This window comes from Haliotis cracherodii, unplaced genomic scaffold (assembly GCF_022045235.1).
Source record: "Haliotis cracherodii isolate W230 unplaced genomic scaffold, xgHalCrac1.p SCAF_1, whole genome shotgun sequence".
Classification (NCBI taxonomy): Eukaryota; Metazoa; Mollusca; class Gastropoda; order Lepetellida; family Haliotidae; genus Haliotis; species Haliotis cracherodii.
Window position 1 is genome coordinate 5,681,469 of NW_027266264.1, and position 26,548 is coordinate 5,708,016.

General features: G+C 38.9%; 1 protein-coding gene across 3 annotated transcripts in view; it reads left to right on the forward strand.

The window, feature by feature from the left end:
• The window catches only part of LOC139471714 (gonadotropin-releasing hormone receptor-like), a 90,358-nt gene that overhangs the window by 23,010 nt on the left and 40,800 nt on the right, over window positions 1-26,548 (forward strand). For all 3 annotated transcript variants that reach the window (XM_071254202.1, XM_071254194.1, XM_071254209.1), the window contains 2 exons: window positions 10,057-10,704; window positions 24,300-24,504. In XM_071254202.1, the coding sequence (XP_071110303.1) occupies window positions 10,096-10,704; window positions 24,300-24,504 (814 nt within the window). In that variant the 5' untranslated portion in view covers window positions 10,057-10,095. The remainder of the gene's footprint in view (window positions 1-10,056; window positions 10,705-24,299; window positions 24,505-26,548) is intronic.

Consider the following 26,548-nt stretch of genomic DNA (forward strand, 5'->3'; position numbering starts at 1 on the left):
CTGTACTAATTATGAATACTGTTATGACATAGTCAGTGTCGTTATCGTAATCAAGGCTGCTTTGTTTATGTATGAGGTGTCACAATACATCATTCTGGGTATTTAAGTGTGGCTCATGTTGACATTCTCGATGCATAAAACACCAACGATTGACAATATTTCACGTTCAAACAATATATCACATGGCGCATTGTTTGAAGTCGGGTAAGTCAAAGAGGCTTTAGTTGGTGGCATAAGTATGGTCTTGCCAACTTCGGGTCCCTCTTGGGTGCTGACAAATAAAGGATCATATGAAAGAAGGTCTGTTGGCTGCATTGCGGCGTCTTTCCCAACCAGCTTATCGTGCCCCCTTGATGCATAAGGAGAGCCAGAACTGAAGATAATTACGGACGGATGTAATTGATGTGTGTTGAAGCAACCAATAGACTAATTCCCAGTCATGTTCTCAAGACACGTAAATGCTTTGTACCTGTCCACCGAGATCAGCCAATCATCCAGAACGTGCGATCTTTGCGTTAATAGTTAGTCACGTTGCGTTCCCCCGCCACAGGGCTGCTATACGGTATTTGTGAACTGTAACACATTTTAACAGTGCTGCTTGAAGTGTTAGTAGATCCAATTATTTAATTTTCGATGCTTCATGCCTTGCTCCTTGCTAACCGGTAGTGGTTATTGTCATTCATAGCGTGAGTCTAACGCTGATAAACTGCAAACAGATGTTAGTTAACGTGTGTTAATGAAGAAGTCAGCATAAGTCAACATCTCGGTGGACGATGAGCTACTATTAGAGCTAGACATTCCAAAAGGTTTTACGAGTGAGTGAGTGAGTATGGTTTTATACCACTTTTAGCAATATTCCAGCAATATCACGATGGGGGACACCAGAAATGAGCTTCAAACATTGTACCCATGTCGGGAATCGAACCCTGGTCTTCGGCGTGAAGAGCGAACGCTTAACCAGTAGGCTATCCGACCGCCCCTCCAAAAGGCTTTACGAACACATGTGTCATTGTGGTTTGACAGTGATGCATTTGTGTAGGTTTTTGAATATTTTGCTTTCACATTAATCATAAACTACCACTGAGGTACAGGCGTATACATCCTGACGTTCTTATTCAACTTTATTTTCCACTTAACCACAGGATTCAATGAACACTATCTATTTCTGAAACATATTAATAAATATTTGAAAACAACATATGTCGGTTTCCTTGTTAATGATGTTTGAATACACCTGCATATCCGTATACGTAATTATACATTATGGATATACAATAAACCCTCAATTTGAAGTAAAACAAATTTTCATTGGAGACACCAACACCATGGATTGAGAGGAATGTTGGAGGTCGGTACCAAATATATATTCTTTGATTATCAATAACAGCCTTGTCATTGGGTCATGATGGAGAAATTCATTAATTATATTGTCAAAAAACATTGTTTGCTGATGGTTTGTTTGAAGAATAGAACCACAATGAAATGTCTTTGTATTATTATCTCAGCATCTTACATTGCCGCTGTATCGTGTATTTACCGATTACGTACAAAGAATTTGTCTGATACCTAATAACTTATGGTCCTTTCATGTTAAGCCCCCTGAAGATCCGGGGTAGAATAGGTCTTCAGCAACCTATGCTTGCCGTAAAAGGCGACGGGGTCGGATGGTCAGGCTCGCTGACTTGGTTAATGCATGTCATTGATCCCAAATGCGTGGATCGATGCTCATGATATCAATCACTGGATTGTCTGGTCCAGACTCTATTATTTACAGACCGCCGTCATATAGCTGGAATATTGCTGCGTGCGGCGTTAAACAACAAACCAACCCACCAACCAACAGCCTTCCATGTTAAGATGTAAAATTGATGGTTGCAGTTTTACTATCAGTATCAAGGAAACGGAAAAAGAAGAAACTGACTTATCATAGTTATATTTTAGGAGCATGCCATATGTACACATGGATTATGCATAAATCTTCTAACAATACAACACGTGTGTCAAACAAGATACACATCAGTATCCCTTTGGAATATGGCGGCTGGGTGGTTTAACATTAGTTAGAAATGTTGTGTTGCTTCACGGCTGTTTTCAGTGTGGGCGTCCGTGGACATGTTTCCTTTTTCGGCGTCACTGTCACACATCGCGAGACAGGCTGGAGTCGAAACTGATCCATGGAGAGCAATTACGCCAAGTTGTTTTGGTCTACCGTAAGCAATACGATACACAATGTTGATTACATGAATGTTATAGAGATCAAAGTCGAGGTGTAAAATGTGTTTGTGGCACCTGTGAAACGTCGATACCGTCAAGCTTATCCTGAATCTGAAATGATTCTTGTGTTATATCTCTGTTCCTATGTCCCATCGCGTCATCTGCACACACGCCCTTGAATTTATATAATGATTGCCATGTAATCTGTGCAATCCTGTTCTTATCATAACAGTTCCGTCCCTATACGAACAGGCTGCAGGAGACTGGAACTGGTTAAACTTTACTATACGCTCTGCTCGTTTTCTCCATTGCGTAGTACCAGTCGGCAATCACGCGGCTCCAGCCATTCAGAAGGTCACTCAGTGAATGGGTTGATCTAACGTCACCAACTGTTTATATGAAGGTGGACCTACGCCAATATATCTTGTCCTGTTACTTTGTCTGCGTGTGGCTGAATCCGGAACATAAAAATAATAAATAGTCCCATCACACGTGTGGCTCCTGATTTTGACAAGTAGATTTGGTCTTGTCTGATCAGTTACCGTTATATCATAACGATAAATATCTAAAATGTTTATTACCCTGTGAATCAATAGAATAACACTATTATTGGATAGCGCTGGCTCATGAATATTCTTTTAAGGTTCCTATTTTCAGCAGGTGCGATGTGTTTGGCATTGTACCTTAGTAATTCTTACGATCAGAATTGATTTAGGAAACATAGAAAATTATAGCTTATTCATGTCTGAGTGCTTTTCTCATTAATATAGTTTATCCATAAAGACTGAAGTTACATGCAAGATATAACTTCAACGGTATCTAGGTGGTGTTATTGGAATTGAGGTGTAGTCACGGTTTAACAACGGTAGCCCAGTTCATTTGTTACCTATGTGTGTGGTAATTGGCAGTTACAAAAGGCGTTCGTTGATATACCAGTGCGTAGCGAAGCCTGTAATTGCTGCCTTGATGTTAACATATATGTGTGTAGACATCTTTACCAATTACAGCCACATGTCCAGTAGAGCCTGGATAAGTCTGACTAGGTATATTGTTGGGGTTGTCGCATTAGTCGGCTTTGTTGTAGGAAGACAAATCTACCTAATTATAAGAGTCTTGTAAGCATGACAAGACTCTAACATCGATTTGAGTTTACCATGACAAATCTCCAGTTTTATGTTTGTTGATTAGGGGCTTGTCAAACCAGCTTTAAACTCGCGCATTGGTCTTAAGTGGGTATTTTTTCCAGCAATATTCATGCCAATATATCAAATTATAATATTAATTTTAAAGAAACATAACGGAATACCTTTTAAATACGATACCGTTAGTGGAATTTGGAAATGAAACTGTGTGTGTGCAATCTTGTCCAGTAAAATTTTATTTCAAGGACTGCGTTTATCATTGGGCTACCAATGTGGTCCACTGTGTTTTTTTGGCACAAATCTCTCGTAAATAAATGCTGAAACTTGAAGAGTTCTTGAACATGAGATTCGACTTTTGATTATTGGAATGAACATATACACCACACAAGCATTCATTACATGACTTTTTTTACTTTGAAAAATAGTAATTTCTTCAAGTCAAGAGTCAGGAGTCAAGGATTTTTATTGCATGCAAGGCCCCCCCCCCCCCCCCCCCCCCCCAGCATCTTTTAAGGAAAGAAGAGAAATAAAAGCAGGTACAAGATAATTTGACAGATAGCGTTCTTGTATAAACTTACTTCTTAGGTCACAATAATAAGGACAGACAAAAGTAAAATGAATTTCACTTTCTGTAGCAGAATGACATAATGGGCACAGCCTCTTCGACTTTTCAATGGAGAGCCTAAATTGAATAATGGACGTCAAAGGGTTCTTGATGTTAATGTAGATAAGTATTTTTCTGGTTGAATAAGACTTTTAAACGTTCTGTACAAGTCACACCTTGAACTGTTTTCTAGAGTGGAATGCCATTCCTGACAAAACATATCTATAGATTGTTCACGATATTGTTACAAAAAGAGTTTAACATCACCAACTGTTTGGTTTAACCAAACAAAGCCGTAGCCATGAGAAAGTCAATATGTATCATTTTCGAAAAGTCGTTTCGGGGCCAAATACGGAATAGGCTACATACCTGAAATGCCGATTCTAATATGAGATTTGAATGAATTCTTCCGGTAATCATTGCTGTACTGTTCGATATTTTGTACCTACTATACTCCAGTTCAGATAGTCGCAGTTGATACTACTTTAGAAACGGGAAAAACCAAACGCAACACATATACCCCCTTTGAGTGCTGACCTTGATAATTCAGAGTTGCTTTGCTGAGTGTGTGGCACTAAGCAGACAATTTGTATACGACTGATAAAATCACGCAGGCGAAAAGCCGACGTTGTACATAACGATGATGCAGAAGCGCCGTGCAAATAGTCACGTCCGGACACAATACTGGGAGGTTGTTACTCCGATCACCTGGACCCCCTGTACAAGTTTAAACACAGGCACGAAAGTATTTCACTTATGATTAAAATATTGTTATATGTTGTTTGATATATAAATATAGTTTTTTTCTCACATATAGCTCTTATCAGAAAGGAGGCCGTTGTAGTTATCTGAGATGTTCCTCGAAAATCTCACTCAGCTGTTAATGAGATTGCATCGGAATTCGTAACAGCACAAATGAGACTATCACCATTTGATTAATAAGTTGTCTGTAGTGAATCGGGTTTGTTCAGATTTATTCTTAACACCGCTTTAAATAACTCATGGAATATCTACCTGAAATCAACTGACGTACGATGACGTAGGTAGACCGAACAGCTGTTGTATTTCTCTCCAGAGAACAATATTAGGTTTTCACGACACGCTGGGCGTTGCTTCATCAGCAAGTGGTTTAAATGGCATCAGTTTCAAAAACGTACACCTGTACAGTGTTTACAGGTTTACCTGAATGGAAGCCGAAAGCGTCTCAAATTACAAAAAGGAACAGTTGAAAAGAAACCAATGGTGGCGTGAGTGATTCCTGCTGTTTTTGCATAACCTTGGCCGTATATGTTCTTTCTTCATATATTTATTCTATTTTGGCGTAGCTAACGGGGCAGTTGTGAGTTCTTTTCATGCGTAGAACATTAGTACATGATAAATAACAACTGCACATCCATGTGACTGCATCTGACGATTTATGACTCAAACAGCACTGTTTCGGTGCGCAACATCATTCCGACAACCTTACTTATATTTTATGTTTCACGCAACATTGGTCGGATTGTCGATCAGAAATAGGACTTAAACGATTGATGTCATGGTCCTTTAATGTTTTCGCCAGTAGAGGCTGGTAAATACGTCATCGGTTCAAAGGGATGTAAGTGTGAGATTCTATCACAGGTGAGAATGGTTCGAATTTGGGTTGGAGGGAATCAATGATACAAATTTCGTTCAGAATTAAAACATGGATGGTGTGAACTTGAATCCACGTTTGGGAAATTCTTGAAAGCTGATAAAGGTAATACTTCAGACACATTTTCGCAAACATCTTGCGATCAAAACCTGATGCTAAACTTACATGCGTCAACAATTATTGCAATTAGCTACGGGGTGAGTGACGTAAAGGTTATATCACACGTGTCTCGTAATATTTGACGTCTGAAAAGCATTAGTATGCCACAGCGGCTTAACCACCAGATAATGGGTAAATAGAGTGTTCTGTAAAAGAGCCTTTTATGTTATTTTGATCCCGTGGACACCCGTTTTAGCCGTGAGCAAAATGCATAATATACTCAATTTCGATTTTGCGATTGACCTGGTGTTACATGGTGTCTACGGATGAGTTTCAATAAAACGCGTTTAGAGCCAGCCAAGATAATTGAATGTACTTCTTGTACATTTTCATTAGCTTATTATACTGTGATACGCAACTTTTTTCATGTAAGAGAGACGTATTACGTAACATTAAACTACGTTTAACAAAAATGTACACCAACCGAGAATGGAATTGCATAATGTTACATGTAGACCTGGAGGAGTGTTGACTCAAGTCACTCACCCCATCTGAAAACTGTAGCCACGGCGTACATGCATGAAGCAACGGCAGACACGTGGCAGCAACGCTTGCTCGCACATACATAATTTATTACACGCATATTATACATGGAAAACGTTGGGGCACATGTGGGCACATGTAGGCACTGTCGTCAAAGGCACCACAATTAGCTGGGCACAGTTGTGTCCCTTACATTATGCGTGCCAGAAACATGATCGTAGTTCCTAATCTCGAAGATTCGACCTGATTGTGTGTCTAGGTTTGTCAGCGAACTCATGCTTGTGAGTTTCACCAAAGTGATAAATATCTGAGACTTGACACGCTGTGTCAAAACTTAATACTCTTCAAAGCCGTGTTAAAACAACTGTCCATTTGTCCACATTTACCAGCATTGAAACACACTGCATGGCAAATGTATTTGACATACTGAGGTTGATCCATTTGTTATTTATTCCAGTGATGAAAGTATTTAGTAGTCATATTCTACATATGTCTGAAACATCCTTTTTGCAAATGCTATGCTAACTGCTCCCATATTTCAACATCGCAGGTGTGAATACCACAATAGATTCACTCAGAAGAGTATTGTTGTCCATTTTGCCATGATGATGTATATAAGAAGATATGTAATGAAGATTATCAATGTACAATATAAAAGTTGAAACTGTAGTCTCTTAAATCAAAGAAACAAAAGACTAATAATAGTATGTAAATGCGTCATCGCTATACACGTAGTTAATAGAATTGAGTTACTTTGCAATCAGATTTCTTTTTCAAGCTTTTGTCTCTCGTAAAATTGGATAGCAATATCAACGTCCTCAATTACACTGCAAGACACAGTAATGTGTTTTTGCCTTTGACTTTGAAACCTGCTTGGAATCTGTAGCTCTAATGAACATGCAGATGTAGATGTTTACGTCAAACATCATGGCTGTATTGATTTCCAAATGGGGAAGCAATTATTGTTTCTTTAAAGTCTTAACCGCGGCCTTTTGTGGTATGGTAACCGCGTAGGGCTTGTGATATTATATGATAAACCTTTAACGTTAATGTCCATCGATTCTATCCCAACTTTCAAGGAAATATCAAACAACCTAGGAACATTGTGTTATATATTTAGTACAGAAAAGCCCTGACGTGGAGGCAGTTTTGTAAGCAGCTTACCAGTGCAATGTCAGTTTGTCAACTGTGTAGATTTTACATCAAGTCGTTGCAGATTTGCAAGCCACTGCATTAGTAGCCTGCTGTTTATCATTTTAGACTGGCTTAATTGATTGCCTATTGATTCCTGTTTTCGTTTGCGTATTTGGATCTTTTTGTTGAGGAAGTAAACTGATAAATCACAATAAATGTGTTCCATATTAAGGGTCTCTTGATCGTTGAATCCGGTAGTGATTGTCGAAGATAACCATCTCCTCTGTAGCCAAAATGGTATCGGTGTAGTTTGTGGTGTGCGAGTGTCAGAGCGTTTGAAGTTTGAGGCTACTTTAAACGCCGTATATCAAGATGATACGTAGCATTACGTGAGCAGGAAACAACATCGATCATGCTATTATTACAGCCCCCGACCGTATTATTCCTAAATCTCGTCATGAATGAAATATACTACAAACCTTTGTTGGATAACTTACACATTGTTTGAAGACATTGTGACTAATGAGTATAATACACTCTTCAAAAACGAAACGCGCAGGTAGCATGTAGTTCATTGAACCTGACTACACAAAAAATCCGGTATATACATTGAATATATGTTATTGTAAATATTAATATTCGACAAACGGTGCGTCAAAATGTAGCCATTGTCGATTTGGAATGTCTTAAACGGCATTGTTTTCATACTTATTAAAAAATCCATGGAGAACAAAAGTTAAGCAAAATGCACGTGCAAGTTATGGCATTCGTAACTCGTGGTAGTGGCTATAAAAAGGCAAGCATATGCCAATAATTTGTCATTCAATTGTCAACATTATTTAAGTTCGAAATTGCCCAGACTCAGCGCTGCCGATCGGAACATCGCCATAGGACGTATCCAAAGAGGGGAATCGCAGTCTTCTGTTGCACACCACTTCAACGTCAACCACAGCACCATTTGCCGTCTTTGTGACCGATACACACAGTTCAATTCCACTGCAGACCGTCCAAAACACGGGCGACCAAGTGTTACCACCCCTGCACAGGATGGCTACATTCGACTGCTCCACCTACGTCATCGCAATGCCAGAGCTACGGAGACTGCAGGACGCATCCCTGGTTTGAGGAGGATATCGGACCAGACTGTCAGGAACCATCTTCGCGAGGCAAGAATCCGACCCAGAAGACCAGTTATCGTCCCTGTTTTGCAACAGATACATCGACAGCGGCCATGCGTTGGTGCCACACCTTACAGCCTTGGAATTTGAGAAACTGGAGAGGAGTGTGCTTTTGCAATGAATCACGATTTCTTCTTCACCGGCGAGATGGAAGACAACGTGTTTATCGTCGTCGAATTCGTACACTTATCCAGTGTGCCGAGGAGATGCAGAGCCGTGATTGCTGCCCGGGGCGGTCACACGAGATACAGAGTTCTGTGCAACCTTGTTGCCTCATGTGACATGACAATGACCAGTTTTCAGTGCCATTGTACAACGACAAACAATATATGACTATCGAGCTCCAAAATGTCATTTTTGTATCTATGAAATAAAATTAAATATATCGACTTTATTAGGTACAATACATTTACTAAAAATCTATATGTGCCTTTCTTTTTTTGAAGAGTGTATGTTTTACTCAGATGGATTCAATTTCAAAACCGGTCCTCAGTTAGATTCGTACATCTGCCTCACTGAAAAGACTATTGATGAGGCCAAGGGAAAGCAGTCTTTCAAAGTAAAAATACTGTTTCTTCTTAAATGATTCATTGAACTGTTTGTCGAGCATATCCATTCCATGATGCCATTACTGTAATGTTCATTAGTGTCGGAATATGTTTCAAACGATGATTCTCTTTTGTTTTCTTGCGATTCTGATCGATTCAGTGAAACTCGTTTATTTTTCTTTGATTCTTTAGGACCTGATGTTTCAAAGATGACCTTAAATGCTATTAATCATGGGACTTTGATTCAAAGGGACCTTTGTTACATTTTATTATTTATTTATTTGTTTAATGATGATAATGATATATAATGGTATGCTGATGATGGTATGACCACCTTAACGTTCGACGCGTGCGAAATTGTAGGATCTAGATATATCCTAATGTAATTTGAAGTATTTAAACGTATACTTGATACAATATATCCGTAATATGGGTATATTAGGTATTCATGATGATCATTGGTTTCACGAACTAGAACTAAAAAATTGTATGTCTAATGCGAAACATCTGTAACCATTACTTGATAAGCTTTCAATATCTGTCAGAGGATATATTTCAAATTTGTTCAATGGTCAGTCCAGGTAGTGGAGGGTCAGTAATTCGATACCACTGTAGAAAACACGTTATAACCCTGCTTTACTCTCAGCACTAAGGGGACAAGCAGGGACTGGCCGTCTCTGGGTATTTTATGTTTGAGTCAGGTATCATTTGGTATATCAGTGGGTAGCACCATAAAACCGGAAAGTCTGGCCATTTACCAGTAGCCCGTCACACACATGCATGCTAGCCGTTTTATAATTGCAATAATCTTGAACAAGACTAAAACCCAAATGTCGTCCAACCTATACCAAATTTGTGCATCATTCCATGTCTCCTCACTTTTGACCAAAATTAATACATGTCTTGTTTCCTTATATATGCTGACAACTATCATGATAATACAACAATATGTTTCCTTCAGGTGTCCTGGGATCAAGGGGAAGATAACCCAAATGTCAGGATGAACGAGGACCCCGCTTCCGCAGACAACAATGGGGCGATGGACGGCGTAAATGCGTCATATCTATATCTGCTCCAGCACGAAGTCAACATGGCCGCCATGACGACCCGAGTCCTCCGTGACAACGGAAGTACAGATCCCGGAAGTGACAACATTACCCAACTCATCATGACAACAGTGGCAACAGCGCCGACTTTTGACGAAGTCAGCATGACAAAGACAATTGTGTATTGGGCTATGTTTGTCATGTCCCTCGTCGGAAATGTGGCCACATTGATTCAGATGTACCGAATGAGACGACGAAAGTCAACAATCAATACATTAATAGTGAACCTTGCGATAGCGGATTTATTTGTGACGTTTTTCTGCATCGCGGGGGAGGCTGTTTGGGCAGCAACTGTTCAATGGTATGCGGGTAATGTGATGTGCAAGTTTGTTAAATACATGCAGGTGTTTGGGCTCTACCTCTCCACCTATATAACTGTGGCTATAGGCCTTGACAGGTGTGTGGCCATCCTGGATCCTATGAGAAGGAACGGGGCAACCGTCAGAGTAAGAGTGATGATTCTCCTCGCATGGATATTCAGTGCCTTATTCAGCGTGCCTCAGGTAAGAGCATAGTGAATGATTGAATTTTATCTATTACAACACCGGCTTGTTATATGTTATAAACCGAAGGGGTTTATTATATGGAAGAAAATAAATCGTCCCATGAACTGCTTGAAAAACTATTATTCTTCTTCAGACTGTTTGGAAACAAAGAAACAAAAATACAACATTATTGCACGTTGCTTTAAAGAATTAGGCTAATAGCTTTAAGAAAAAATATCTGCTTTAGCAGATAAAGCTGAACAAATATTTAGTCTCCATACAAAATCCAGCCGAGATTATACAAACTCGTACCTGTTCCATATGAATAGTAAGCTACAGATTTGAAATATTATGACTGCACATAGAGGGTGTTTCCCCATCAAATTAGAAGCTAGTTTCTTGTGCAATGATGACTTTAAAGAGCACATTTGTAGTACGTTAAAGATAGAATTTGAATGAAGTTCAAATAACTTGTTTACTTATGTCTCCAATTGAAATTTGCATATCGTCCATAACTGTCCGTAGACATGTCCATAATCATGAGGTGGCAAAAATCAGCTAACATGGTTATAGTAAACACCTGCGCACGGTGGCAAAGACAAAACAAGAGAGGATTATTTTATACCCGGACTTTATCGAGGACTCTATATTATTGCGAAAACCGCTGTTATCTACGCCCCCCGTTGGCTGTTGACTAATCAAATCTAAGCACGATATTTCATTGCTGGATCAAATTCAGGGTTTGCTGCGGGTTGTCAAGGTGGATTGTCAAGGATATACTGAGAGCAAAGAAAACTACACCTCTCAGTTCATTTCATCATATGTTTGATTTTCAGATGAAAATGTATTAAGTTGGTAATATTATATCCAAAACATGAAATTCCTGGCGCTCGGTCAGCACTCAAAGTATACTTCTCTATGGTTATATTGATTGTCATGAGTTACTGTCAAATAGAAATAATCAAATTTAACAACAGTTCTTTCAATTTTCAATTACATAATAAAAACTTGGTATACTTTCTTGTGCCATTCACTGTTTTAATAATACGTTTTATTTATGTGGCATTACCCCCACCTCCATTCGTAATTATTTAGAAAAGAACCCACTTGACCCAAATTGGCGTATGCATATTGATTATGCATAATTCATTACAGGAAGTGATGTAAAGCGCGACAATACGATCGATTATTAATTAACTATCGTTATAACAACGCGGACAACGCTAATTGAGAACTAATCACTCAGGCATGACCTCAAGAGTGAAACGAAAATGGACATTCTATTTCGGACGTTCAGTGAAACATACTTTTAGTCAATTATACTTGGAAAAACTATAAAGTACGTTGTTCGTACATTCTTGGTTTTGATCATTAATATTTATGAATTCATTGCTGTATATTAATATTATGTTTTGTACAACATGAAAAACCTTGAGTTAAATATAATCATGTGTCTGCACATTTCTTAGCGTCCGTTATCAAGAAGAACAAAACACTTCCCTACTGTCTGTCGAATGTACGTCAGTGACGCTTTTATCAACGTAAACATGTTATCTAATAACGAAGCTAACACCTAGCAGTAAACAGTGTTACACTGCCTCTTATTAAATTATCAATGCAACGACAAGGGGAGGAAAGAGGAGTTTCAACACAGCACATCTGGTCTTGAAAGTGTTCGTCTAATCACTACATTTCGTTCATATAAACCTTTCTACTCAGTTTATAACAGCTGTCTGCAGGCAGCCAGGGACTAGTTCACCTTCAGGAATCTTTTGCACGCGCATGTGACAACTCCCAGGATGACCAGAAAGTACAAGCTCTAGTGCGCCAAAGGCATCTGAAACTCAATCACATTTTCTAACCGCGAAATTAACCGTCTCTGTTGTAGGTTTTCGCTGCCAATAACATGCCAAACCATCCTGTTTGCGCTTTATCCTACCACGCTTGTGGCATTCGCCTCTCAAGAAACTTACGAGTATGTTAAACATGAAGAAAACATTTGTCGTTTTAAGTCTGCTGGCATTATAACTATTGCCTTGCATTTTACATTACGTTATACTATTGGTGAATGTTTAGACAAACGTTCCTCGTCTCAATGGCGAGAAGATTCTATCTGTGTCTTGCTTTTCTTGTTGCCACAAAAAAATGAAATTTAGAAATGCCCTTCTATTTTCATCCATTGTAGCTTGTACTTTTCACACAGCTGCAAGAGTGCAAGGCCTTGCAAAAGGGGACGAAATAAAGACTGAAACATCGCTCAGCTTTAGATTGAGTTATCTAATATGTCTTAAGTCCATATCTTCGATTAAACAATACAAAAGTGTTTGTCATTCTTATTCTACCATCAATGTGGAAATTACTCGAATCTAATTGGTTAATCAGAGATACCAAAGCACAATAACTACCTCTGATAAAACCAGCCGATTTGACGTCCGCATCCCCTCTTAAGCCTATATTCATAGAAAAGTTCATTGTGCAAGAACATTTAAGGTAAGCGTCACAGTGGCAATACATGTTGGGCAGAAAACACTACATGAATCGACCAAGAGAGTGTATTTTAGGAACCACAGAGAGCTTGGCTCTTTTAAATATAGCCGACAGTGAAGTAATATTTTCTGCGTCATAATAGTCAGGTGGGGAACTAACCATTGCCAGGTTTGTTTGATTTTCTCTTGCGTGGCCAAGTCAACTTGGCCTACGATGTTGCCGTGCTACACATTTTGAACGTCTCATTTATATACTTACGTTGTTTGAGCATATGTCACCAAACTTTGCTTAATGGCTATTATCGATGTTTCCTCAAGTCAGAAAGACAACCTACTCATTATCATTGGTCATTGGACTCAACCCTTGACGCTACACTCAGCTACCACCAAAGAGTTCGAGCTTAACTTTTTCTACCACCAAAGAGTTCGAGCTTAACTTTTTCTACCACCAAAGAGTTCGAGCTTAACTTTTTCTACCACCAAAGAGTTCGAGCTTAACTTTTTCTACCACCAAAGAGTTTGAGCTTAACTTTTTCTACCACCAAAGAGTTCGAGCTTAACTTTTTCTACCACCAAAGAGTTCGAGCTTAACTTTTTCTACCACCAAAGAGTTCGAGCTTAACTTTTTCTACCACCAAAGAGTTCGAGCTTAACCTTTTCTACCACCAAAGAGTTCGAGCTTAACTTTTTCTACCACCAAAGAGTTTGAGCTTAACTTTTTCTACCACCAAAGAGTTTGAGCTTAACTTTTTCTACCACCAAAGAGTTTGAGCTTAACTTTTTCTACCACCAAAGAGTTCGAGCTTAACTTTTTCTACCACCAAAGAGTTCGAGCTTAACTTTTTCTACCACCAAAGAGTTCGAGCTTAACTTTTTCTACCACCAAAGAGTTTGAGCTTAACTTTTTCTACCACCAAAGAGTTCGAGCTTAACTTTTTCTACCACCAAAGAGTTTGAGCTTAACTTTTTCTACCACCAAAGAGTTCGAGCTTAACTTTTTCTACCACCAAAGAGTTTGAGCTTAACTTTTTCTACCACCAAAGAGTTCGAGCTTAACTTTTTCTACCACCAAAGAGTTTGAGCTTAACTTTTTCTACCACCAAAGAGTTTGAGCTTAACTTTTTCTACCACCAAAGAGTTCGAGCTTAACTTTTTCTACCACCAAAGAGTTCGAGCTTAACTTTTTCTACCACCAAAGAGTTCAAGCTTAACTTTTTCTACCACCAAAGAGTTTGAGCTTAACTTTTTCTACCACCAAAGAGTTCGAGCTTAACTTTTTCTACCACCAAAGAGTTCGAGCTTAACTTTTTCTACCACCAAAGAGTTTGAGCTTAACTTTTTCTACCACCAAAGAGTTCGAGCTTAACTTTTTCTACCACCAAAGAGTTTGAGCTTAACTTTTTCTACCACCAAAGAGTTCGAGCTTAACTTTTTCTACCACCAAAGAGTTTGAGCTTAACTTTTTCTACCACCAAAGAGTTTGAGCTTAACTTTTTCTACCACCAAAGAGTTTGAGCTTAACTTTTTCTACCACCAAAGAGTTCGAGCTTAACTTTTTCTACCACCAAAGAGTTCGAGCTTAACTTTTTCTACCACCAAAGAGTTCAAGCTTAACTTTTTCTACCACCAAAGAGTTTGAGCTTAACTTTTTCTACCACCAAAGAGTTCGAGCTTAACTTTTTCTACCACCAAAGAGTTCGAGCTTTTTCATAGAAATGACAAACGATACTGTGTCTTCAATGCCGAGCAAGTTTACCTGTAGATTTAACGCTCTCGACTTAAGACTTTCTGTTCAATTTGGCGTGGTTATATATATATATATATATATATATATATATATATATATATATATATATTTAATACGGAGGTACATTACCTATATATATAAGGGTAACGTACCTCCACATTAAAACCACAATATCTTTCCTTCTAATTAACTACTGATAGTTACTGATGAATTGTAACAGTACTATCAACCTTTGAATTTACCTTGAAACCTTGAGACATGTCAATACCTCTTTCATATTGGATTCTAAGGGTCCATCCTTATCCGTGCAAATGAGATAAATTTAATGCTGGCTTCAGCAAATGAATCAACAAATTCTCGTCTTAAACATTAACCTTACTCTTTTTTTCTGTCGAGGAGGGATTTGAGTGGAAATTAATAATTTATGGATTTTGCAATCCCAGAAAAGAACCAAAAATTAAAGCAAATATCATCTGAAATTTGGGGATTGGACATTTAGGCATGAAGTGGGCATCCCAACGACACCAACTTTGCTTTGTGTATGCATATGAATCTGACTTTTTGCTCGAATTAGCAACATCAAAACACAGGAGCTTCAACAACAAAAATAACTTAAACGTTTATGAACATCGATAGTCTCATGTTCACTAATGATAAAAAGGCCAATGCCATGCAATAGATTTATCCACTTGAACGGGAAAAAGAACCCAGTTTCACATGTAGACCTGTGCATAAACATTCATTAAAGTGACAACAAACTATTCACGGCAAGTCGGTATGACATGAGGGATGAGTTCTGCTTTCCAATAGTCTGCTTTTCCTTTATGTCGAGCAATATAATAATTCCGGGACGGGTGTGACGAGTTACTGCGGTGGGGCAGGATAAGCTAACCATTTGGCGAATACCTGGTTTCATATCCTTATTATACACTCGAAATCGCAAAATGGACTTTGCTTGAAGCAGAGAATTCTTTTGTTTATGGAGGGGTCATGTCTGGTTAATTTATTTGTGTAACGGAATCGTGCAAGTGGTTGCCAACCGTTGCGCAAGTGCCCCCTGTGCACATCGAAACTACATTTTATTTTAAAATATTGGATCGTCCTTAGAATACATGGCTCCACGCTTTTACAAATCGTTTCACCGGAGTTATTACAAGTAATTGCTGATACATGCTTCCTTTACCATTTTCAAATGGTTTAACAAACGCCACCATAATTGAATAAGAGGTTTGCCGAATAATATTGTAAGTGTAGTTTCATCCAACAATGTAATTCATTACACACAAAATGAATACTATTATATACATAAGATTCAGCACCGCCGAAAACCTTTAGACGTAACACAAGACTTGTGGTTTGATAGCATGTTTTTTCTCTATTTCAATCAAGCAAACGGGGATGCGGAAGCTTCTTTTTACGAAAAAGGGCATACGCGTAGTTAACACCTATTCAAAAGTTTTGTCTCTTGAACAATCTATAATGGATTTGACCGGACACAACATTTGCCAGAACCACATATTTTTTATCGAAGTGAGGAGACTAAATAACCCTCTTTCGTCTACGGTTTGTTTGTTTGTTGTTTAACGCTGCACTCAGCAATATTCAAGCTATATGACGGCGGTCTGTAAATAATCGAGCCTGGACCAGACAATCCAGTGATTGTCATCATGAGCATCGATCCACGCAATTGGGGTCGATGACATGCATCAACGAAGTCAGCGAGCCTGACCATCCGATCCCGTAGTATGGGTTGCTGAAGACCTATTCTACCCCTGATCTTCACGGGTCTCCTCTACGGTAAGAACCTTAAGGTATTTCAAATGTGTGAAGAACTATCACTGACTGGTAGCTCGGCGGTATAAAGGGACGCTGATAAATGCACGAACTGCTATGTTCAACTTGTGAACTCCACCAAAGAAGATCCGCATTAGAATAGGTATTCACGACGAAGAGGCGACTAACGGTCAGGCAGCTGATATTGTTGATGCATGTCATCGTATCCCAAGTGTGTAGATCGGTGCTCATGATGTCTATTACTGGATAGTTGGGTCCGACTGAATTATTTACAGACCGCATTCATACAATTAGAATATTGCTGAATATGACGTAAAACAAAAACAAAAAAACAGAAAACTCTTTGAGCTTAGTGTTAATTCATTGTGTAATTTACATTTGCACGTTTCGCCTTACAATGTTTTGGCATAGATGATCTGTTTGAGAAGCGGGTCCTTTATTTTCAGAATAACAAGTGATTTTGACGTTTGTTACATATAACAGGAACATAATCAATTGTGTGCCTCCTCCAAGTGCTCGTCTTCGAGTACATCTGCATGACGTCCTGGGCCCACTTTCACAAAGCGATCTTAGCGCTAAGCTAACTCCCATACTTAGGCTTACAATAGTCTAGCGCTAAGATTGCTTTGTGCAAGTGGGCCCTGGATATGGAACTAAGCTAGGGTATTAACCAGACTGCCTGACTTTTCTTAATCGGCTTCATGTACATAGAGATCACCATGTTCTTTGAAATTATGAATCTATATTTGTCAAAATTGATGAACACTTTACTAAGAATATGTGACGTGCCTTGTCTCACTGGTACATAAGGTTTGCGACAGTAATTTAAACCCTAGTAATCACTTTTACTGTTTGACAGACAGTAACATGTTTCTCTGTGAATATAGATTCACGACTTTGTTTCGGAAACAAAAAAAAGGTATTAATAAAATATTCATCCGTGGCCTGATTATGTAAGGCTCGTGCTTAAAGAGGTTTGATGAAATGATAAACAAGCATATCAAGATCACTTTAAATGTTTCATCAATGACAATCTGTTCATGTGGTACCGCCTAATTTTAATAACATATGTGGATGTGGCATTTAGGATTAAAATTTGCACGATGATTTATTTGGACCAGGGCTCACTGCGCCACCGAATATGCCGCTGCCTTTGAATTAGTTAATTCAAAGCAGTAATGAAAGTTAAAATGACGTCGCATTTGTATTCTAATTCTTCATCCATAATTCAATGTCACTTTCTTCGCTCACATGGCGAAGCTTAAGTGACTAAATGTTGACTTTGCTTGCCAAGGGATCCTTAACTAGCTAATGCTGTTACCCTGTATCGCCTTTCTGTTTGATCTTAGAATAAGAAATCCTGTATCAGTCCCACGGGGTACATTCGATGAAACCAGTTGTCAGTATTTGTAAATGGAAAGAGTGGGTGTAATATAAATACTGTGAGTATGGGCATATATCATGGCAGGCAACGGTTATCGATTTTGCATTATCTTTTTTAAAGACAGCCTTCATATATTGAGAATATTGCTGACTACGGCGTTAAACAACAAACAAAACGTATTACTATCATAACCAAAGTTCCACTGTCAGTTAAACTGCATCTCCAAATGTTTCTGAAACTACATCACACTACAGATGTGACTTTCTGGTGTGCTTACTGGTGATGAGAAAGGTGCATCTTCTTTCATTCCGGATTCACGAAATTGACTATTAAGGTCAGTTCATCGATTGTTCGTGTTCATAATGAAACAATTCAGCGAACTGTTAGCTTCATACTATCAACCAGACAAACACGTCTCTCGTGAATACCGATGACAGTTGATAATAACTGAGAGAGACGAAACAATTACATATAGTTGGCTGACCTAGCCCCTGACTTCATTTTACATTCCGACCAGTCCTGGCAAATGGATTCTTTTGCGGAAGTGGCTATCCTGAGTTATCGTGCGTTCGCGAGACATGTGATTGATTGCAGAGAATATGGTCAGCATATGAAGAGTATTCGTTCTACACTTAGGACCCCATTGTTCATTCCTCTACACTACGCAGTGTGGTGCATCCAGTTGACGTTTTTAACATGTATAGATACTCAAATGCAACATTGATATTGATGCATTCACTGACTATTTTATGTACACGTATCACTTCACAGAACTGTTGTTGTTCTGGATCTCACGTGGTTGGTTCTGTTGCGTGCGTCCGTGCAGACAAACCTATAGGCACTGTCAACTTATTTAACGTTGCTCGCGACATCGAGTCGGCCCGGAAAGCTCCTCCATAACCCTTGGGGGTAACTTGTCATAATGTGGAGCTTGTATTGGTTACGCTCACGGAAACAGGAACAATAAATCGAAAGCCGTTTACGAAGAACAACCAGTTTGTCAAGAGGAGGTCGACTGGTAACCCAATGTCATGATGTCATTTCAACAAGCGCATCTCAGTATAATGACATTTGTTACAATGTTGTCACAGATTTTCATGTATAACGTCACACGTTGGATGAGTTATGGCCCGACAGAAATGTATGTAAATAATGCGTTGCTAGATTTCATCAAGGCACCTGGCGTTGGCCTGCTGAGTAATTGATAATGTTTCTGGTTCCCGTCATGTACACACGGTTATGCACCAAAGGTGTGACCATGGCAATGACCACTCTACGGACCTCTGTACGGATCTCTGTACGAACCACTAGACGGATCTCTGTACGGACCACTTGGCGGATCTCTGTACGGAGCACTAGACGGATCTCTGGACGGACCACTTGGTGGATCTCGGTACGGAGCACTAGACGGATCTCTGGACGGACCACTGAACGGACCACTTGGCTGATCTCTGTACGGAGCACTGGATGGACCACTAGGCGGATCTCTGTAACAACCAGTAGACGGATCTCTGTACTGACCATTGGACGGACCACTTGGAGGATCTCTGTGCGGAGCACTTGACAGATCTCTGTACGGATGACTGGACGGACAACTTGGTGGATCTCTGTACGGACCACTTGATGGACCACTAGGCGGATCTCTGTACTGACCACTGGACGGACCACTTGGCGGATTTCTGTTCGGACCACTGCACTTAGTATCATCGTAAATACAAACTAGAACTTCTTATAAACTTCTTATAAAAATTATTTCCCATGCCCGCATTTTCCACAGATTCTGGGGAAATGGTTAACATTATATTGATGTTTATCGATTCCGTCATTAACAGGACCTACAGATTGTGCCAAGCAGCATCACCCCCATCTGTAATCTGGGTCAACCGTGCTCTTTATGTGCCTGTATGGCCATTTGGTGGAAATAAAATCTCTACAAATTCCTTTTCCGGCGTGGAGAATTTGACTTTAGTGATAAGATGCAACACTGACGTGCTCACATCAAAGCAAATGAGTGTATTAAATGAGCATCTTCCCGAAGAGCACTGCTTATCATGCGATGTATGTGGTCGATATAACCTTCTCATTAAGGAAACACTAAACAAGCTTTAATGCATTTAACTGCCTTCTGAATTATGTTACTGATAGTATCTGTTTTGAATATATATAAGGCTGCGCTTAAGCAGCCTTGTATCAGAAACTAATCTATGTGTGGTGATGAGGTTTAAATGGATCTGAGTATTGAGTTGACTTAATGCACAGCTTTTATGTTATATGTGTCAATTACATAATCTGTATTGAACTCCTTTAATCGTAATTCTGCCAAGCCCCTACAGAATTCAAGGTCTAGTCTATCAGTGGACTCTTCTTACCAGAAATAAACACTTTCGTTGAGTGCTTGATCATTTTATATATGACGCGACCAGGGTATCGAATCACCGACCTTCCGTTTTCCGGGTAGACGCTCTATCAACTACACTACGGAGGCGGGCCTCACTTTATATAGACAATTGGAGCGTTCATCTAAACGGTGAAGTGTAAGAAAAAAGGTGATGGGTCAAGTATATGGATGGATAAATCAATAAATACTCGATGACTGTGTTTATTAAGTAAACATTATCAAGCATTAATTTAATTTTTTTTTGTTAGATTCACGTCGTGGTTGAAATAGGATGTGCCAGATAAATGTAGGATTCCGGATCAGGTGATGCTTTGGACGCCGTCCCTTGAATTGCCATTTAACAACAGTTAAGGTTTTTAGTAGCCTTTGTATTCAAGTTGGCTCCTGATTTAAGTAATAATAAAACATCGTACAACTTTGGACTACATTTATTGGATTGAGTACGTCAGTTATATCACGGCGTGTCAACTTAATTTGGGACGAAAACCCATTTGATGAAGGTCTTATACGTTCACCACTTTGAAGAAGCCCGATTGTAATAAGAATGGAATTGTAACCAATGAAGAAAGTGTTATTTTTATATGAAGACTACTATCAGAAGCCCATGTACATGGAAAAAGAGAAACTCTTTTAAAGTGTGTATCAACATATCGGCTGTCAAGGCAGCCCTAGTGATGGATTAAGCTATTTAAGTTACATGTCACTTTTGTAGTGAGGGTAGAAATTACAATTACTTGCATATTGAATAACTGTCAGCTTTAGTGAATGAAAGTAGTTTGTTTCACTAGAGCGGAGAAAGATCAACTTTGAAAGTAATTGAATCTAGCAGGTGTGAAATTGTCGTTTAGAATAATATTTTGGTGGTCTGTTCAGACACGATGTTATCAGGGCATGAGCCGAGGCAAAGAACATTCATTATACATTGTGCTGGGTCGCCCTCGGGTGTGAGTGCCAGATAATGTTGCAATGGCCAGTTGTAGGAAGGAGCCGCGAAAAAGAACGAAGAGTTGTCAAGAATAGCAGAAATGTAGGTGTCAAGGAGACACTAAATGTGCACCACAATGGGGATGAGGATTAACAACTGGGATAAGCATATTTCAATTAGAATAATTGAATTATTCTAGATATACATGTCATGGCCACATGGCAGGGAGCCTTTTGAATCTTCTTTCAGACAAAGGTTTTCATTGATAGGTCGCTATATCAGTGTCAACGACAGAGAGATAGGAACTTCGATAGTGTTAGAGTTAGAATGCAGGCTGGGGTGGTGGAGTGTAAACCATAGACAGTAGGAACTTGGATAGTGTCAGCGATAGAATGCAGGGGGGCGCACAAAACATTTTTTCCAGAACGTCCAGTTTGTTGTCCAGAGTACATGTTTACATGTTTATTTGTGTCTAAACTGGTGTATAAGTGCTTGTAGTCATCTACATTATAGGACCTTGCATGAGTCAGGGTATCATTTTGCATGTCATTTGATCGTTGATGTTCATTATCTATAATGCATCCTAAAATGCGAGACACTCCGATGTGAATGATCGACTCCTTTCGAAGAGTATCTATGATAAATTTGAATTATAATATTATATTAAACTCAAATCACGTTTTAATTGAGACCCTTATATACACAGAAATGTCACAATTTACCCGTTGGTCTATTCTACCACAATGACTAATAAAGAAAAGGTCTGCATCTCGGTAATTAACACAAATCCAGTTCCAAATACGACAACAGATTCACATGAAAACCGCCATAAAACAAGGTGCATATACTGTAATCTTTCAACTGTAAGATATTATTCATTTGCTGGAGAGTTGGTATTGATTGCCAAGATTAATATGATAATTCTGTTCATGACTTCACCGTACGGACAAACCGGTGTTGTCGAGTGTGTACCCTGGCAAGCGTATATCCATCTTTATACAGCTCTGAAAGTACATCTGGAAGTTGAAAGATAAAATGTCATGAAATTAACGGAAATTGAAAAAGATATTTCAAGATTCACACATGTGCTAGTACGACCGTCCCAATGGCAGGCCAACAGTCATACTGGGACAGACGTGGCATATCCACAAATATATTACACTTTCTCGTTTCCCCCAACGCGCCTACTGTTTTTAAGAAGTGAGGATCGCCTCCGTAATGTATCGGATAGACCGTCGGCCCAGTTCTAAATCAGTGTGTTCTGCCTGCGTGTTCTATTCAAGTTAAACAGCGACATGATACTGATAATGGACTCGCATAAAAAAAGTCATTAACAATCTCAGACGCGACCTTAAACCCCATTTCACCTCAGCACACCAATATATTTACTGTGCATTTGTTACTGAGTATATACGACAGCGAATTTCATTTGCTATGCGACATTTACAGCAGTTTTAGGAATATCTTGTTACTTTTCGTGAGTATTTGGTAATACAAAACTTTACATAAACATAACTTTGAAGTATAAAAAGACAAACCTTATTAAGACTTCTTGAAGACAGGTCGTTCATAACTCAAAGATGTAATCAGAAGACCAATCTTATATGACGGAAGCTAATGACTATCCAATCGGAATCTTAAATTGTCAACTTATTTAGTGTGAACGTCCTTTTTATTGAATGTTATTGACAGATTAAACTGAAATATATTCAGAAGAGTTAAAAAGTTATTTAGAAGTTCATACAAATTCACTGAAATACGAATAACAGTATAAATCATCAAGTGGAATTTACACGTAGAGTTAATCCATCAGATTTGATATCAATCGTACACGTCAATCCAAGCTTGACCAGGGTTTTCATAAAGTGGTAAAAACGTCAAAACATTCAGCACTCCGAAAAATTAGGCACTCGTTTATATTTTCCCGTTTTGAGAAGACGTCCCCTCAGGTTTAAACTGTTTCTGAAAGTCGACAAACTTCTAGGTTGGGCTGATGAAGTGTAGCTCACTTGATAATGTTAACACATTAAAATGACACTTAAATGAATTACTTGTCAACAATGACGTTCAAATATTTTTAAAAACCCATTCAAGAAAATGGAGCGGCCCTTACAACGTTAGGTACACACCCCTCTTATGATGTCATAATGTCGTAAAGACAAGTAATATAAACATTGTGACGAGAAAGACATGGCGTTGCAGTGGGCCATATTTACTTAATTTGGAGATACAAGTCGTTGTTCTTCGAGCTTTCCATCAAAGACATATTGCCACACTATCAATACTCTGGAGACTTCGACACTTTATCCAGCAACGTTTCTAAAGTCAGCGTTTGAATTTTCTATCGAGAGAAGTGTTTCTTTTCCTTCTCGCTGATGCGGTGATCAGCAACATCATGGTCTAACGTAGATGGCGGAACAATCAGAATGCAGATTTCTGATTATACATTGTCACTACAATAAATCATTTACACAAAGTTTATATTTCCCAAGGCTTGAAACGTGTAAATATGTTTAACGAATATCAGCCTAGCAGTTTCAGTAGAGGTGTTTATCAAAGTAAAATATGCACTCTGAAAGTACGGGTGATGTCAATCTGCAAAGGTCAAACCAAGGTCAAAATATTTATATCACAAAAAAGGAACGTCTTTATTTGCATCTATGCAAATGGTTGCTTCTTTGGTCCAGAGAAAACGTGTACAGAGGACAATGGACCAGTAAGCCGTGACATAAGTTCATTTGACTTTCAGCCAAGTGAGCCAAGAATGTAAGCATGTTACCTGTGTCCCTCAATCTATAGCACGATAAATTCAGATATCTAATAACAGATGTGTCATTTATGTTTGTGGTATTAATTAAATGTTCCCTTTCTCGTTCCAGGCCATTATATTCAACGTGAAAAAAGGACCATTTGTAGAAGACTTTTACCAGTGTGTCACGTTCGGATCGTACGCTGGAGAGTGGCAGAGCCAACTGTACACAGTCGCCTCCCTACTGCTCATGTTTGTCATTCCACTTGTTACCATAGGAACGGCTTATGGATTAATTTTCTGCACTATATCAAGAAAGTCAAAAGAATTCACAGGTGCGTATAAAGTGGTTTTATTTGGAATAGCTGACATGAAATTAAGTTACATTATTCAAAAGTTAATATTAGTTATTACTACATGTATTAACTAAAATAACTGAATTCGTTTCTTCACCAAATATTGGGTGTGTTTGTACAACGATCAATTTGGATAGATCTCTTTTTGTTCAGTCGCGCCAGTGCAGTTTAATAGCTGCGGGTTTGTAGTCTGCAAATTCAGCTGTCGGAATAAGCCAAGCTATGCTTCCGCTATAATCTATAATTAAGCGTACCTTATTATTTCTTTAAAGCCGAGAAGAATGTTACGATGCTGATGTAGCCAATTCACTCTAAACTCGAATTATCGAATCCAATGGAATCTGTTATTTTGTACAGTGTTCATCACACAACGGATTGAAACGTTTATCTAATTATCACGTCTCATACGGTCAAAATATGACGTGGCGAAATTATTCCGGAACCGGAACCCATTACTCTAGGACCCCAGCCTTCTAGGCGATTACTTGCTCCCATATATAAGGAGACATAATACTCGATAATGATTTGAAAATCTATACAGGTCACGGAACACGCAGCATTTGCGTGATTTCACTGTATATCGTAGCTGATGCATGTGCAACTTGATGTTTTAATAGAGTATGTGTGTGTTTGTTTTTATATGCCACACTTGGCAATATTCCACCCTAATAATAATCGAGTCTGCACAAGACAAACCAGTGACTGATATTAGGAGCAAAGGCCAACACAGTCGCGGTGTGTCTCCAAACCTGACAACACGCTCTATTAAGTCGGCGAGAACGACAGGAAAATGTACACGTACAAAAATACTGATCCTGAATCCCCACTGTGGTTTTATAGAGGTTTTATGACAGTTCTCGATTCTAATAGAATTATTTTGCAAGGTCAATGTAGCATTTTTAATGGGTGCATAGGAGACGTGTGAAGGATATGTTTACGGTTGCCTATGGACAGGCCCTACTGACTGACCTAGTGTAGCACCAGCGTTATCAATAAGAACACAATGGTGTATGGGATATAGGATACGTTCCTCGAGCCTCACGTATCATTGCTTGTTGATACAAGATATTAGACTGAATTGCAATAAATAGATATGTATCAAAATATGAAACCGTCGAAGAGATGGGTTACGATATACTGTGGTAACAGCTTTTGAAGCTCTTTTCAGAAACATTACTCAAATGGTCGGAAACGATTTATTCTTATAAGGAGTCAGATATAACCCTAAAGTTAAAATGTTGGCTCGTCGGATACACAGATTGGATGCCAGTCCATAGGTACAATGCTTCAAGGTCTTTTGTGATGTTCCCACAATTGCAGGAATATTGCTAAACAGTGTCTCACTTCCTTACAACTCACACTTGTTGCTAGCAGGTAATAAATATATGCATGCAGAGATGCCAAAGAACACTAATGGTATCAAACTGCTGATACATTGCAAATATATGTTCCTATTCAAGTGTTACACCAGATACTTAAGACCCGTGAAGACCCTGATTAGAATAGGTCTTCAGTTAACCATGCTTGCCGTCAAAGGCGACTAACGGGATCGCGTGGATCTATGCCCATGATATGAATCACTGGATTGTTTGGTCCAGACTCGATTATTTACAGACCGCCGTCATAAAGCTGGAATGTTGCGGAGTGCGGCGTTAAGCAACAAATAATCAAAACAAAACCAGATACTAAAAGCGACAAAACCCGTTCCATGATCATTCGAAACATCAGCTGAACGCATGGCCGATTGTACAATCCAGTGTATCCTGAGCATGCGTTAAGGAATCCCTATCAACTTGTTATGATCCCCAGCGGTAGCACCTGACACAAAGATATTTTAAAAATGCCAATAATGACTGCTGTCCTATCTACGTCATACATATACGAACAACGAAATAACACTGTACTGATCAAAAATATGTCGCACCTGTTCTCAAGTTCCAAGGAAAATAAATGAATAGTTCGCCTTCAATAATAACACGCGTGATTCCAACCAGCACAAAAGATCCTAATTTTTGGTTATCTG